Source organism: Cryptotermes secundus, unplaced genomic scaffold (genome assembly GCF_002891405.2).
Source record: "Cryptotermes secundus unplaced genomic scaffold, Csec_1.0 scaffold246, whole genome shotgun sequence".
NCBI classification, from domain to species: domain Eukaryota; kingdom Metazoa; phylum Arthropoda; class Insecta; order Blattodea; family Kalotermitidae; genus Cryptotermes; species Cryptotermes secundus.
Genome location: NW_019742444.1, coordinates 39,528 through 55,045, shown reverse-complemented (window position 1 = coordinate 55,045; position 15,518 = coordinate 39,528). Strand labels below are relative to the sequence as shown.

Here is a 15,518-nt window from a genome sequence, read left to right as displayed (position 1 = left end):
AGGTCTAAACTGTGTGTGTTGGTTTAGAGGTTTCTATAGCTGCTTATGCATGTGTAAATTAAAACGAATTAAAAATTCACAACAGAAGAGGGGTAAAATTGATACTGATATTGATACACATACACATCTGACTATAAAGGAGTCTGTTGGTAAAATCTGACACCAAGTTATATATGTATAGAGTGACGGGATGGTAAAAAGTATAAAAATGCCAGGTTGTGTAGGAGTCCATCACTGCAGTCCTACAAGGTCATGCAAGTAAAGTAACATGAACATGGAAATTTCAGTAGATCAGCAAAAGAAGAACACAAAATATGAAAGCATTAAAATGTCATAAAATGTGAGTCACATTGTATTGGAGAGCCTAGCACAGCTCATGAATGCCAGAACATTAGACACACTGATCATCTCTGGGGATGTTGCACAGTATGACATGAAGATGGAGCATATGGCCAGTGCCAGATTTATGTATAAGGTAAAGAAGCTACTGCCAAGAGCCTTGCAGTCTGAGGGGTCTAAAAATACCAAGAAGAAAACTCACCCATGAAACGACACAGTATTCTCCTGTAAAACTTGAAATGTAACAGACATTTGACTGCATCTTTTCATAGTTGAATGATGGAAATTATATACACAGGAACACTCATAATTATTAAAAAGAAACTGGTAGATGGCACTGCTTCTTGCAGTGTAACTGTGTAACTATTGCCAAGCAACACATCTGTGTAGTTCCCCATGTACTGACATACATTGCATTATTTTTTTGAAAGAAATATAGGGGCCTCATAAAGTTTTAATCTTGCCCTGGGTATGGCATTCATCATAAGATGGGCTTTTAGTCCCTTCTGAAAGCGGCCTCCATAGTCTAGAGGTAACGTTCCCACCTCATGACTCGTAGTACGCGGGTTCAAATACCCGGCGGAGGTCGTCGAATTTTTAAGGGCAGAAAAATTCAGGGAACAAGTCCTCTGGGAGGGACTTAAGCCGTGGGTCCCATGTCGTAGCTTTACAGCATGTAAAAAGAATTCATATCTCCAAAGGAGGTCACTGAGCCAAATTGCGGACGTTTCCCGCCCAACAGCAGTCTCTAATACCTCTGGTAGATGGGGGAAGCATTATAGATACCTCTCAGCCAGTAGAGCCGATCTCGCTGGCTGGGCGGGACTGATGGTAAGCATCAGTACTGGTAGGATATAGAGACTGGTAGAAATCATAGAGGGAAGCACAGTGGACCAATACAGGTCTAAGTGCATGGGGAAACCCACCCTCTCCAAATAACTAACTAACTAACTAACTAACTAGTCCCTTCTGAATATACAAAAAGGTAGTGGTTCATCACAAACAGATGTCTACATGTCAGGTGAATGTGACTAATCTGAAGGTGTTTAAAATGACTTCCTCACTGCCGATAGAGTTAAAGCAGAATTTCCACACTTCTACAGACAGTTTCACTACTTTCAGTTGTTGCAGTGAATATGATTCAGCTTGTTTTATCTTGCTGGGCAGACAAAACAGGGTTATCTGATGTTAAATATGCTCCAGAGGGCCATCCTTGATAGCTATGTTGGTCTTATTGCCTGGAGCAGGCTCATATGGCCAGGTACCCAGCAAGAGACAACAAATTTCCCAGCCTTACAATGCTGGGAAAATTGGTGCAGAATCTTGATAATGACCAAACAGTCTGGTGTATACATGTGGAGACTGCAAGGCATTTGGTTATTATTTGTATAAGAGATGACATTGCCAAGGCTGCTATCAAATGAGGAGACAGGCATGAGGGATGCCATTGAATTTGACTATGTAAATGCTCTTAAAATTGTGAAGGTGGTAGGAAGAGACCTCTCATTCATAAATGAAGGTGCAAATAATCAAACATTGAACAAACAAGCTGTCAATATGCACAGCCACGTAATAAAGGTAAGTTGAAAGGAGTACTACAAAATGCTGGCAGTAGGCATTGATAGATGCCTTTGATGTATTCGACAAGTCATTTTGCAGGTCAGATGTTTTTCTTATGCCAAGGTAGAACTAAAGAGAGAGGGTCTTTTAGAAAGGATATTTTGNCACATATACACGGTGCCAAATCCCAGAAGACTGCTTTCTTTCTAAAAGTTGCTATAGTAGCTGGTGAAGGCATATAACTACAGGTCAAGATGCAGTTAGTTTCAACCCAAACATATTGCAACGCTTAACAATAAATTTCACAATGAGGACAAACAACCTGGTGTTATTCATTTCCCTTATAAGTGCTCTGTCTTCCCAACTGTATTCTTATTTATATTGTAATAAGCTTCTTCTTGCATAATAAATCAGAGTACTTTATTTTAGTGCGTTATTTTAGGATGTTTTCAGTACTTGAGACTACATAAAATTGAATGATAGGATGACAGATTTGAAAAGAATTTGGAAGGAAACAATCATGGTTTGTGTTGTATTGGAGAGGATGGGTTTCCCCATGCACTTAGACCAACTGTTGGTCCATTGTGCGTCCCCCTATGATATTCTACCAGTCTCTATTCCCTACCGGTACTGGTGCGTGCCATCAGTCCTGACTCAGCCAGCAAGTTCGACCTCTACTGGCTCAGCGGTATCTTGATGCTTCCCCCATCTACCACAGGCGGGAAATGTCCTGAATTTGGCTCAGTGGTCCCCTTGGGACATGAGGTTCTTTTACGTGCTGTAAAGCTACGACACGGGACCCACGGCTTAAAGTCCCTCCCAGAGGGCTTGATCCCTGAATTTTTCTGCCCTTAAAAATTCCATGACCTCCGCCGGGTTTGAATCCGCGTATCTTGAGTCACAAGGTGGGAACGTTACCCCTAGACTACGGAGGCCGGTAACAATCATGGTTTCATTGAGGTACCATTGTGGGATTTGGCTGGAGGGCCTGGGGAAAACTCCAAAAACCTCATTACAGTAGCTCATGTGCTGGCTGAAATTTGAACTGAGCATCTTCTGCATGCCACTAGACAACCTGTTTGATTGTACTGCTTTTATATTACAGACCAGTGCTGACAGATCTGGCAAGGATCCTTACACTTCTAAACCGACCAGATCATCTCTTACTGTCACCCCCATCTGACTGGGAGAAACTCTTGGCTTGGGGAGAGCGTGTGCTGCGAAGATATAAGAAGCAGAATCCTCATCAGGTTTGTAGGATTTGTGTAACAGACATAATAATTACTCCTACAATTTCTGCTCATTTATTGAGCAGCTGTTCTTGTAATAAAATTTCATTGGATATTTACATGAAATTGTTACTGGACACACACTTCTTATACATTGATACATTTATTAAAACCAAATCTACCTCTTATGGCTTGTCCATCCATCTGCATGTTTGATATCAAACCGAACAGTGGATGTGGATGAAATTTGGTATGATAAAATTACAGTGTTAGTTGTTAGCCTAAAATCCAACCAGAAGATGCGTTAATCTGTAGAAAAAAAGTAAACTTTCCTGGATGATTGCCCATTTCCCAGTTATTCAGTTTCTTTAAGTGTTTAAATGATGACAGTTCCATGATAGTTGTATAAATGGTGATAAAGTTTTCAATCAACCAAAATGTTTTTAATATAATGAAATTCATATGCAATATAATACAGTGAAAACATAGTAAGGTGCGAATGGAATGATTATCATCATTAGTATGTCAATGTTTAAACAAGGCTGTTCATGTACCATAACTGGATTGTCTTGATTAGTTCATAACCACACTAGAAGTCTTTTGAAGAACTCATGTCTTCTGTCATTTACACACACCTTTATAAAGGAGGTAGTAGATATTATAAAATATTGATAATATTGATACAACTTTATGATGTAATTTTATGCTTGACTACCATTACTGTATCTTTCCGTTAACAGACATAACCTATAAACTTAACTCTCGCCATGCTTATAATTCTTACCATGAGAAAATCTAGGACATATGTGGTCTGTTCAAAAAGTTTCAGAACTCTTGAAATAGTGCACCAACTCGACGTCTTAGCAATGTTAGGTAAGTTTTGCTGCCTAGTGGTGTTCTTCTCTCTCAAAGTGCTGAACATCTGAGAGAAAATGTCAGGAGAAACAACTCCTGGTTCCTCCATCATGACAATGCACCAACTCATGCATTGCTACTGATTTGTGATTTCAGTTTGGGAAATAAGAGAAAGTCTACCAGAGCCAGGTCAGGTGAGTAGGGTGGCTGAGGAAGCACAGTTGTGTTCATGTTGGCCAAAAGTCACGAATCAGTAGTGATGCATGAGCTGGCACATTGTCATGATGGAGGAACCGACAGTTGTTTCTCCACAAATGAGGTCTTTTTCTCCTGACATTTTCTCTTAGACATTTCAGCACNATGGACTTAAATCAGTGCAACAGGACGCTAAAATATAACATTTTGAGAAAATACCAGCAATTCACTGTTTGCTCTGATGTAAGAATTCATGATGCAGAACACACTTGATATCAAAATATTAGCCACCTCGAATATCGGAAGACACTGTACACGCATGTGAACAAATAGCTCTAGGGCGGTGACTAATCACAGTAGGATGACAAGTCAAAAAGGATGATAATTATGAAGCATGCCACTAGGCAGCACACCTTACCAGACCTTGCTAAGATGTCGAGTTGGCGCACTATTTCAAAAGTTCTGAAACTTTTTGAACTGACCACATATGTTTATGATCCATCACCATGCTGTCTCTAACACTTTTTTCTTGCTGTGGTTTGTGCACATTTTCTGAATGGGGTGGGTTATTATTTTTTCTTTATGCAACAAAATACCTTCACAAGAGCTATCAACACGCAAACTATAGTGCATTTGCCTCATAGGATAGCCATAAGAACATGCTGCCATTCACCAAGTATCGGGTAACTGGCTAGTACGAGTATGCATCAGAAAACTGTAATATAGTAATCTTGTACTGTGTTGCAGGTTACACAGGCCCAGCTGGTCAATTTTCTCCAAGTCCCAATCCAAACAAATCAGACATCAACACAATCCATTTATGTGAATCCAGAACCAAATCATCGGTCACTCACAACATTTCAGCCTGTTGCAGCGAACACTTCAGAAAGAGATAAATATGTCAGTGATCAAAATAACCAAAACTCTCACACAGGAATGCCAGCAAACCAGAGCCTGCAAGAGCTTGCCATCTCAACGTTTGACAGCAATTATAACAATGCCCATTTAGCAGGAAGCGATGCTCTTCTGAGGAGAGATACAACAATGTTACAACCATCTCTTATCAATGGGGACTTTAACCCATGCTGGGAATTCAATCCAGCCAATTATACAATCCTTGCTGAGTGGTCTGCAAGCAGGGATTATCTCGATGAAGATGACTTTTTCACCCTTGGCTTCCGCCCACAAGATGAGATCACCACTGAACTTTGATATTGCATTGTATCTTTACAGAAAAGTATTTATATACTATTTGCTGGATGCTTACCAGCATGGCTGTTGGTATGAACTACACATGTAGAGTGTTCTGTTACTCATCCAACCCCCTATGTATATTATGGCATAGTCATGATTGAAGATTTGACAGCCCTGTTTCTTGTATCTGAGAATATGTTTCAGTGACATCTGTGCTTGAACATAGTGCCTTTGTAATCAGAACAGCACAGTTAGGGCTCTCACAGCGGGGACAGAGGCTTTTCTCTTTGCCACTGCCTCTAGACCTGTGCCCTGTTATCCCCCTTCTCCCATCTCCTATCCAAGGGGTACCAGATGTTTCTTCTTAGTGGTAGATTGGCTGAAGCATGATAGTAGATACTGACCACCCACGTTCAACTACTGCCAATGTTAAAAATATTTGGAATTATGCTTCAGCCCCTCTGTACATTTCCATGATATGATACATAATTAAGTACACGGAACTGTCTCCCATGGTGTAGTGCCTAATTGAACCCAGGAATAGTTGTACATAGTGCTCATTGTTTTCATTTCATAATTATACATTAAATCATTGTGAAGAAAGCAGTAATAATTAATTATGGGGATTACAGATGCAAAGTCAGCTTCCAGAATTATCTCTGGACTAATATTAACACTTTCCTGATAAGTCTGAAGACATTTTTGTAATTCTTCCTGCAAGTGATACTTTTAAAGAGAAAGTATTTATGCATAAGAACATGTTGCGACTCATTTGTTAAATTTTTGTGTATTTCCTAGTGATTATCACATGTCTTTCAATGTTGTGCCTTCTGTGATGTGTATTACAGTGCGATGCTGGCAGTTATGGCTGATACAGAGATATGTATACTGACTCTGTTTCAGGTGATAGTGGCATAATGGTACCATCATTGTAGTATGTTTGTATTTCAGAAGAATGTTATTGAAGCCTGAGGTGTTTTCTTCTTGCTTGTAAAGAATCAGTGAATTTCATAACAGCTAGTTTTGTTTTAACATTAAAAGTTACAGACTGCCGAACCTGCAAAAGTTGAACACCAAACTCTATCCTTATAGCTTTATACTAGGATACCTCAGTTCTTATAATTGTATAATATTTGGTACTCTGAACAGTTGGGTCTGCGTTTGAAGACAAAGGTTTCTGTTAAAATCAATTATATTTTCTTAAGAGTACAAACCACATGAAGTAGAAAGAAATGTTTTTTACTTTGGATTGTATACTCGAGTGCTTCATTTTGTAAGCTACAAAATGCACTATGCAAAAAGCTTACTGTTCCTTGTTTCTCATTAACATAATTCCTAAGTCATTCCAAACTTTATGTAAACATGATGCAGACACATATGAATCTTATTTAGCTTAAGTATTGTATAAATTGTTGACTTCGAAGCATCAAATGATGGTTGTCAGAATAATTGTATCTTGTGATAAATATGGAGTGTCTATGGATAAAATGCTAATTAATACCTGAAGGGTAATGAAATATGAAAAACTGATAAGATGGGAACTGAAGTGTAGGATTCATAAAGGGTTAATCAAAGGGGAAGCACAAGAGATCAGTGATGGTCGTGGTGTAAGGGCTAAATTGCTGTTGCCCTCCCTGTTGCAGTTTCAAATTGCAGAAATCTTCAATATCAAATGTTTTTATACCAGTTATTTATTTCAGTAGGTGAGCAGTTATTTTGACAATTCTCTTTGGATGGAGATTGTTATATAACTTGGTTTTCGCACCAGATAACCTGAGCATACTTTCCTTAGACTTGCATTAAATGAACATAAAGATTATTTACCTGATTAAATACCCACAGATAGAAGGAGAATGTGTAGTATTTTCTTCACACCTTTTGGCAACAAAGAGAATCAGACTGAGGGTATAAAATCAACCCAGCAGATATTTACATTTGTCAATGGGTGCTCTTCCTTTCTTGCTAAGTTTTATATTTATTTACTTCACTAGTTTCACTCTAAACACATGATTTATGATTTATGGATGGATGGATTTCTGTAACACTGTTGTGTGAAAACATTCTGGCCATTCACGCATGTAGATATTTTAATACAACCAGTATGCATGATGTATATTCATTATCTATGATACATTTATGAGTTGAACACTCTTGGTTGAGAAACAGCATGTTTCCTTATTTGAAAAGTGACTGCCTTAGTAATGGAAAATAAGATTATAGTTGTGTCACATCTTAATAATGAAATAAGTTTGTAATTGTCACTATTATGTGAGATTCAAGACTTCCGTCTACCAGAAAAGTGCTTTATATCTGCATTAATTTTCCCTGCTTTTCCCATTCAGCCCCGTTCTTCAGACCCCCTCCTCCTTTTAGGTATATGCAGTATAGTTGGCTGCAACAGAATAGGCTTAGTTCATGAAGTGCTTAAACCAAAACAAATTTGAATTAATATATATTGCTCAAGCATTTAGAGAGTACTAGTCATTCTTCCAGGTATATATATTTTAATAGTTGTAATTATTGCATAATTGAAAATATTTTGTAAATAGTCTTACATAATAATGTGTATAGTAATTTTAATGTTTGTAAATGTTATATTTTATTATGTGTATATAAGAGAATGTATACATAAATATGTAATGTTCTACATAAAGTAGAATGAAGTAAGTACAAACTTTATGTATGTGACTGTGCAGTGTAGATACTGGACTTTGTGAATTATATGATGCTGAGAAAATACAGAATGCTTAATTGCAAAACAATGGATGCTTATAGTAAAGTCAATTAATAACTGAATTAACACCTATTTTGAATAATTGCAACAATGTAATAAGAATCCCACCTTCCTATAGGTTGACAGCATGTACAGAAGCACTAGAGACGCAAATTTTACAAAATTCATACCAAAATCTGTGTCAGAAGTACATTTTTATTGATTTTCATTCATGTGTAATGTCTACGATTTTAATTTTTAAGCCTAAAGATATTTTTGTTTTCAATTAAGTCTTCCTGGGGGGCTCAGACTTGTGAATAGACAGGTGGTATCCAACATTTTGGAGACAGTGTCTCCATTATCAGGAGCTGATGTGGTGTTATGACCACGTATTTATTTACAGGCACGAGTGTGTGTCTCAGCCATCCAAACACTAACCAGTGAAGGAGCAGTTGGCAGTCCATCTCAGTTCATGTTGCATATTGGCCCATTGTTTCAAAGTTTTAGTGTTCTCACAGTGGCCACATTTGTGTCTATATCTGTCCAAGAATTATCCACACACATCACCTGATATAGGAACTTGCCTAAACTAGTTCATACACTGTTCACAAATTATAATGAACTACTCTAGCCATTAGCAGTATTATCTTGAAAAATGCAAATGAAACGCTGAAGGTGGTATTCTTTCTTCAAGAATTTAATTGCCACTTCAAAATTTGCAATACTTTTAGCCCAGTCAGGATGGGTTATATTGTTATTTTATTTGCAGTGTATGGACTCAAGTATTTCATGGCAGTTATAACAGTGTAGAACTGCTGCTTCATTTCGATTTATAGGCAGTAGATCATATTATGAAATATCCTGTAGACATAAAAAATTGACAGTATTTGCACATTTTAAAAAAAGTTGCAGTTATGTAAATCAACTCTAATTTTACCTTCATGCACATCTGATTTGTTAAAGGAAACTATATTCCGACTAAAATTCCGAAGACTACGTACAATGCGGGGGGAAGCGGAGTGATACGAAAATCGACCGAGGCTATCGATAAGTGGCTTTGACGCTGAAATGTGTTTCGTTCTCTATTTTTATCAAATTTCATTCGAAATCTGTGTGTTTTGTGGGTAAATAATTCATAATGAGTTTATATATGATGAGAACATTGTATATGTGAATGTGTTTAGAAATATTGAACATGATATAGTGGACAAAAGTCAGCTTATTTACAGTCGCTTGGAAGCCGTGATGTTTCGCCATGACAGCTAACCTGTTTATTGTCCGAAATTCGTCATCGTATAAAAAACTATAAACAAAGCGATAGGTACGTTACGGATATTGTATATGGTATGTTTGCATTCAGAAGTTAATATTCTTGATTCATAATATGGGTGTTTTAAGTTTACTGTTTGTGCATATGCATTTTCGACAATTATTTTTTTCCTTATAGTTGAGCGTTGGTAAGCCTAGCTTAAGCTTCATGACAATGACAGCCGCTTATTTCACACTAGTTTTGCCGCATATTTTGGTACATTGGTGGATAGCCAGGTATTTCAGTGTTATCGGTTACTTTATGATACAGTAATGTACCGAGGGTGTTCACTTGACCAGGTGTTAATGAGTGATAGAACTTGGAACGAAAACTGGGATCATGATTTTTTCAGTTACATAATGTGTTGTGTACGACAGTGTCGTACTGCAGGGTGTAATAAACCGAGTGTTTGATTGTATACGTACTGAAATTTACTAGTAAGTTTCGGACCGAAGAATGTATTATCACAAAACAGTGTGTGCTATGTTAGAGATGCCCATGTGTATGTTCTGTTTGCTATTGTAATTGTTCCTAATAGGCATTCCGATTCTTCTATGCTCCAAGATTTGGTTTTCCATTCCCATATAGTGCATATATTAAATAAATTGGTGGTATGAAGTAAGTCTGAAGATTCAGTATTGCTTGGGTTAAGGCATCATGAGGTGGAATTTTGTGATATTTAAAGTTGTGTGCAAGGCAAGAAACGAATGCACATACAAGGTGGTGACTTCTGATTAACTTTATACAAATGTAAAAGAAAGGCACTCCCATGACAATATGTATGGCCACTGTATGATGTATGCTGAAACTAACATGATAAATACGTTTAGATATGTTCTGAGTTTTGGCAGTCTGAAAATTGCTTCTGCATTATTCTTGTCTAGAGAAAGCAATTTCTATTGTACCTTTGAATGTAGTTATTATCTAGGCGTTGACTGTGAAATTTCAGAAACAACCATCTAGCTACAAGGCAGTGCTTAACCACTATAGCATCAGATTTGGCAAAGTTTTATGTCCAGTCCAAATGTGTAACAGATGGAAATATTTTGTGCAGTTTTGTAGATACTGTATTTTGTCTTACAGTGGTAATGTAATGAAAAATAAGGAGTAAAGTTGGTAACTTTTATAGAAGCACTGTAGGACATTTATGTCATGTAAGCAGTATTGCAAATGTCACTGTAACACCAGGGAGTCTCTGTTGAATGAATTTTGGTGATTGCATTAGATGTACCAAAGTCACACCTTTTAAATTACTGTGCAAAAGGAATTATTAAGGCTGAGATTTACTCTCCCTTTAGTACTTTTTATTAGGACATTGCATCTTAGGTATGAATGTAAAAGTGGTGCAAAACCTTTCACTTTTTCTCCCATCCTGTGTGAGAAGAGGCAATTCTAAAGCATGATATTGTTACTAGAATTTACAGCTTTCAACTGGATAATTGCAGAATTCCCATACATCAATCCTTAATGGAATTATAATAGATTTATCTACTCCTGTGGTGACCAAAAGAATTCTTGAAAAACTGTACTAGAAAATCAGTATGTTTTGTCCATGACTGCATCTGTTGTATTGCAGCATTGTCTTTCACTGCATTGTAAGAGATGGGCTGGGGGATACAGTCTTTTGTCATCTTATTTTGATGTAGTCACTTAATTTTGGCCTGCAGAGACCAGCTGAGGACGTGTGTCACTTTAATGATGAAGTGAAGGACTCAAAAACCGGTCAGTTTTCTGTTATCAAGAAGGCTTCGTGTTATTTGCAATTTCACCTGTTAAAAGAGAGTGACTGTGTTGACCATGGACCACAAAAACACATGACTCTTTTCATTTAGACCTATTTGTACTGAATATTTATGTTACATTTTAACCATAATCATACTGGGACAGTTATGTTTAGTTTGGTTAGATTTCGGGGAGAAATTTCAGTGTTAGGAGATGATTTTGAGGAGAGTTGAAAGCACAGTGGGTTGGAAATAAATTCTTTGAGAAGGAATGAAAAAACAAACATACAGAGTTATGTTTCCCAGTCAGTTTTGTGATATGACCTGGTGGCTGGGGGCCAGTAATGACAGGGAGGTGTTTAGCGGAGAATAGCATAGAAAATTGAATTATATATTACATAATAGAGTAACTTATAATTAAAACACAGCTTTACAGTTCAGTGACCAGTTAGTTGAACTTCTCTTCCACACACCCACCTCGTGTCATTTATATTCAAATTATGTAAAATTTACATTTCATTTACTTTTTTTTTAATTGCTAGTGGGATGGGACTAAGTCCCTCATACTGGGGACACTGCTGGTCTGTTCTACCAGCCCCAGATGATGGGTGAGGGTGATTGTGGATCAGTTGGTGGAATGAAGATTGGCAGGGGAAACCAAAGTACTCGGAGAAAACCTGCCCCAGCGACACTTTGTCCACCACACATCCCACTTGACCAGACCCGGGATCTAACCCGGGGCGCCGCGGTGGCTAGCCAGCGACTAACTGCTTGAGCTATGGCGCGGCCTTTTCATTTAGGCATACTATCCTCAGCACAAAACGGTTTTAATTGTTTTTTCCCTAGGTTATCATGCTTGTGTCTGATATATAACTTTGGCCGTGTCGTTTAGTTGTCTCATATGTTGGGAGCCAGGATAGCAGCATTGGTATAGCTACAGGCTATGAGTTGGTTAGCCAAAGAATCTAGCTTCTATTCCTGGCTGGGCTGAGAGATTTTTCTCCTCTCCAAAGTATCCAGACTGGTTGTGGTGCCCACCCACCCTTCTAACCAGTGGGTCCCAGGGGCTCTTTCACTGGGGCTAAAGCAGCTAGGGTATGAACCTGATCACTCACCTCCGTCTAGTACCAAGCTTAATAATACATGAATGTATAACTTCCACTCACCTCATATGTTAGTATCATAATTTAAGCACAGGGGCAAGTTTACCGATTACCTTTAATTGCTCTCAGCAGTTTTAACACGTTTGGGCACTTTACAGTCATCATTTTGGAGATGAGTGTAAGGCAGAAAGTGGAAGTGTACTGATATGTAGATCTTGTGATGGTAGTAAGGGTGGGTTGGGTGTGCATTAGTCGCTATCTGATGAGAAAAGGCTATGTAAATACCACCTTGCACCACCACGCCACCATTGCTCCCACAGTAAGACATATATAAGTCCATTTACCTCTTCTGCCTCACAGTTACCCTGATAGCGGTGACATTGTTCACCAGAATTGGAACAGATTCAGTACATAATGCATTTATACTCCCAAACCTGAAGTTACATATTACATAAATTAAGAATTGGAACAGATTCAGTACATAATGCATTTATACTCCCAAACCTGAAGTTACATATTACATAAATTACTTTTTGAGGTTTTGAGGTTCTCATGACAGTGACTATGAAGATTAATGTCTTTTGTGTGATCTGATTCAGTGTAGTCTGGTAGGTGTTTCCCAGTGTTTCAGAGGAACATATACCTCAGTGCTTTACTATAAAGATGGAGCAACAGGTTACTCGCAAATGTTGTTCAGTGTGTACCAGAGTACAAGGCATCACCTTCCAGAAGACAGTTATCTGAATTAAGTGAATATGGATTTATTGAAAAAAATTGGTAAAAAGGCATTGCGTGTACTTTCTCATATATGATTGAGCTTGACTACGTTATTTTAGAAACGAATCACTTCTTGCATGGTAGACTGATGTTGGCTTGCTGTGAAAATCATGTGAATGGTAAGCCAGTTTCAACAAAAATGACATTTTTTCTTTGGGTCCGTAATGTGCGCACCATTATCTTCCTGAATGTGCCACCTGTGCAGTTTTATTTAGGGAGGTGGTCTCCATAAATCAGTGAAATGTAATGAAAATAGTTAGAGCTGTGTTAGAGAAAATCCCCATTTTATGTTTTGAGGCCCATCTAAAGGGCCCTTATTTTGGAGCTGGAATGATAGTGTTTATCAGATTCACCTGTGACAGATAAACTCTTGAATGCTGAATATAAATAAAATCCATACAAACCTTCATGCCATAGTGAGACCATTAGTGAGACATACATCTATGCATACATTCATACATATATGTACATACTGTCAGCATATTTTCAACCACACTTCTGTAATAGAAAGGGGGGGGGGTGAAGAAAACATGCAGATCTGTCAAGAGTTTCAAGGTCAGCGTCTTTCACAATTGCAGTACTCGCTCATATATGATACATATAGGAGAAAGTAAGAAAAAGTATCTTTGAATGTGAGAAGGGATATTTATGTAACTTTTTGTTAGTGCAGTTGCAGCTACAGTTGGTAAATGGTGTATCTGTCAAAACATCATAGAAGAAAAAAGGGCATAGGCAACTGGGTGTTGTATTGTAAATTATACTATAATTAATTTATATTGGGATATTATTTAAAATAATTACTTCAGAGTTGGGGTAACTCAGTCAGTATAGCAATGGGCTGTGGGCTGGATGACCGTGTTGATTCCCGGCACGAGCAATAATTCTCTTCTGTGTACTGTCGCGACAGGCTCTGGGACCCACCGAGCCTCCTATCTAAGGGGTACTGGGGACTCCCAAAGGTTAAAGTAACCAGAGTGTGAAGCTGACCACTCATCTCCATCTAGTGCCAAGGTCAAGAATGGTGGAGCTATACCTTCACTACCCCTTATGTCTTCATGACATAGTGCTTAATTAATTAAGCACAGGGATGACTTCACTTTTACCCCTTTTTTTTTGCTTGACTTTTAACAGGAGCAGACATAGAAGGTGGGAATGTCTGCAGATAATATTTTGATTCTGTGTTCAAATTATATTTGATATATTTATGGAGAAAACCCTGTAATTTTTGCAGGTCTCATAACTGTATTATGTTTCAATATAGTGCAACAGGTGGTGATGTTTTCCTCTTTGAAAGACAGCCACATGCAGCCCTTGGACCATGTATTTGATGGGCCTAATGTACTGATATGTTAACTTATTGACATATTTTGATAATTGCAGGATTTCCACCTGTTACAAATGGTATTAGCTGCTTTAATGATTATGAAACGTATCAGATGAAAATTGAAATCTGCTCCTGATTGGATAGTCGATGTAGTATGCCTATAAAAAGTTTTATTGTAGATTTTAGACATATCTGTCTATACAGTGTTATGATTAGGTTGTAAGTACATGAAACAGAGTCCATAGTATTTTGAATATTTAAAGTAATTTTAAGTGTGTATCTTGAGTAGAAAGAATAAAGTTGTATGCCAAGAAGTTAACGATATTACACATTCACACATGCTTGCATGAATGTGCCCTTGCGTGCGTGCGCGCGCACACAATGAATATGATAAAATACTGCTCTGATATGAAGTACAACTGTTTGTCATAATATATTTAACTCTTTTCATGCTCGCTTTTGAAGTAACACTTGTGGAAACAGCAACTTCTTGAATCTTCCAGAATTCAGCAAATAGTTCATGAAGATCATATTTTATTGATATTACACAACATTACTGTACTGACACCATAAAAACCCAAGTATGAAGCACCAGTTATTAAGAAACTTTCATTTAATAGTGGTTCATATCAGTGAACTTTAATGTTGTAACTTTGTATAAACAACTGTATGACTTTGACGTTTTAAATCTTTCCATCATATGTATGAATTGTAAAATTTCCCATAATACAGTGCGTACAATCAAGTGCGCACTGTATCTGTTGCCCCCTAGAAGATGGTTGTTTATGATTGAAACATGTCTGGTTTTTAATATTGTTTAATCAATATAAGAAAAATAAATTCTATATACTGAGATGATTACTTTATGAAATGAGGCATTTTGGTTTTTAAATGATTAAAAATTCATATTACCTTTATGATTAAAAATTCATATTACCTTTCTGTGCATTACTTTAGCATTCTTCAAAGACATAATGATGTTAAGCCGAGATTCAAGCACAAGTCCACTACAGTATGCAGGAAGCAAAATTTTTTAAATTTCTGTTTCAGGTTATTATTTCCATTCATAAATGCAACGTGATTCATGATGAATGCCGAGCAGCACACATTAACTGTACCAGCATCTTCAGCAGCTCCACCTGATGTAAGTTTTTCTTTTTGTGTCAACGGGCAAGAAGGTATAGTTCTCTTTTGGTGTC

General features: G+C 37.5%; 2 protein-coding genes across 3 annotated transcripts in view; both read left to right on the top strand.

The window, feature by feature from the left end:
- LOC111873118 overlaps positions 1 to 5,651 on the top strand; it is a 60,610-nt gene extending 54,959 nt beyond the window's left edge. For both annotated transcript variants that reach the window (XM_023867545.2, XM_023867546.2), the window contains exons 5-6: positions 3,005 to 3,149; positions 4,926 to 5,651. In XM_023867545.2, the coding sequence (XP_023723313.1) occupies positions 3,005 to 3,149; positions 4,926 to 5,390 (610 nt within the window). In that variant the 3' untranslated portion in view covers positions 5,391 to 5,651. The remainder of the gene's footprint in view (positions 1 to 3,004; positions 3,150 to 4,925) is intronic.
- A 3,466-nt stretch (positions 5,652 to 9,117) lies between these two features.
- Positions 9,118 to 15,518, top strand: part of LOC111873117 (zinc finger protein 665) — a 35,476-nt gene continuing 29,075 nt past the window's right edge. Inside the window, exons 1-2 of the mRNA XM_023867544.2 lie at positions 9,118 to 9,406; positions 15,370 to 15,463. Of these exons, the coding sequence (XP_023723312.1) occupies positions 15,404 to 15,463 (60 nt within the window). The 5' untranslated portion in view covers positions 9,118 to 9,406; positions 15,370 to 15,403. The remainder of the gene's footprint in view (positions 9,407 to 15,369; positions 15,464 to 15,518) is intronic.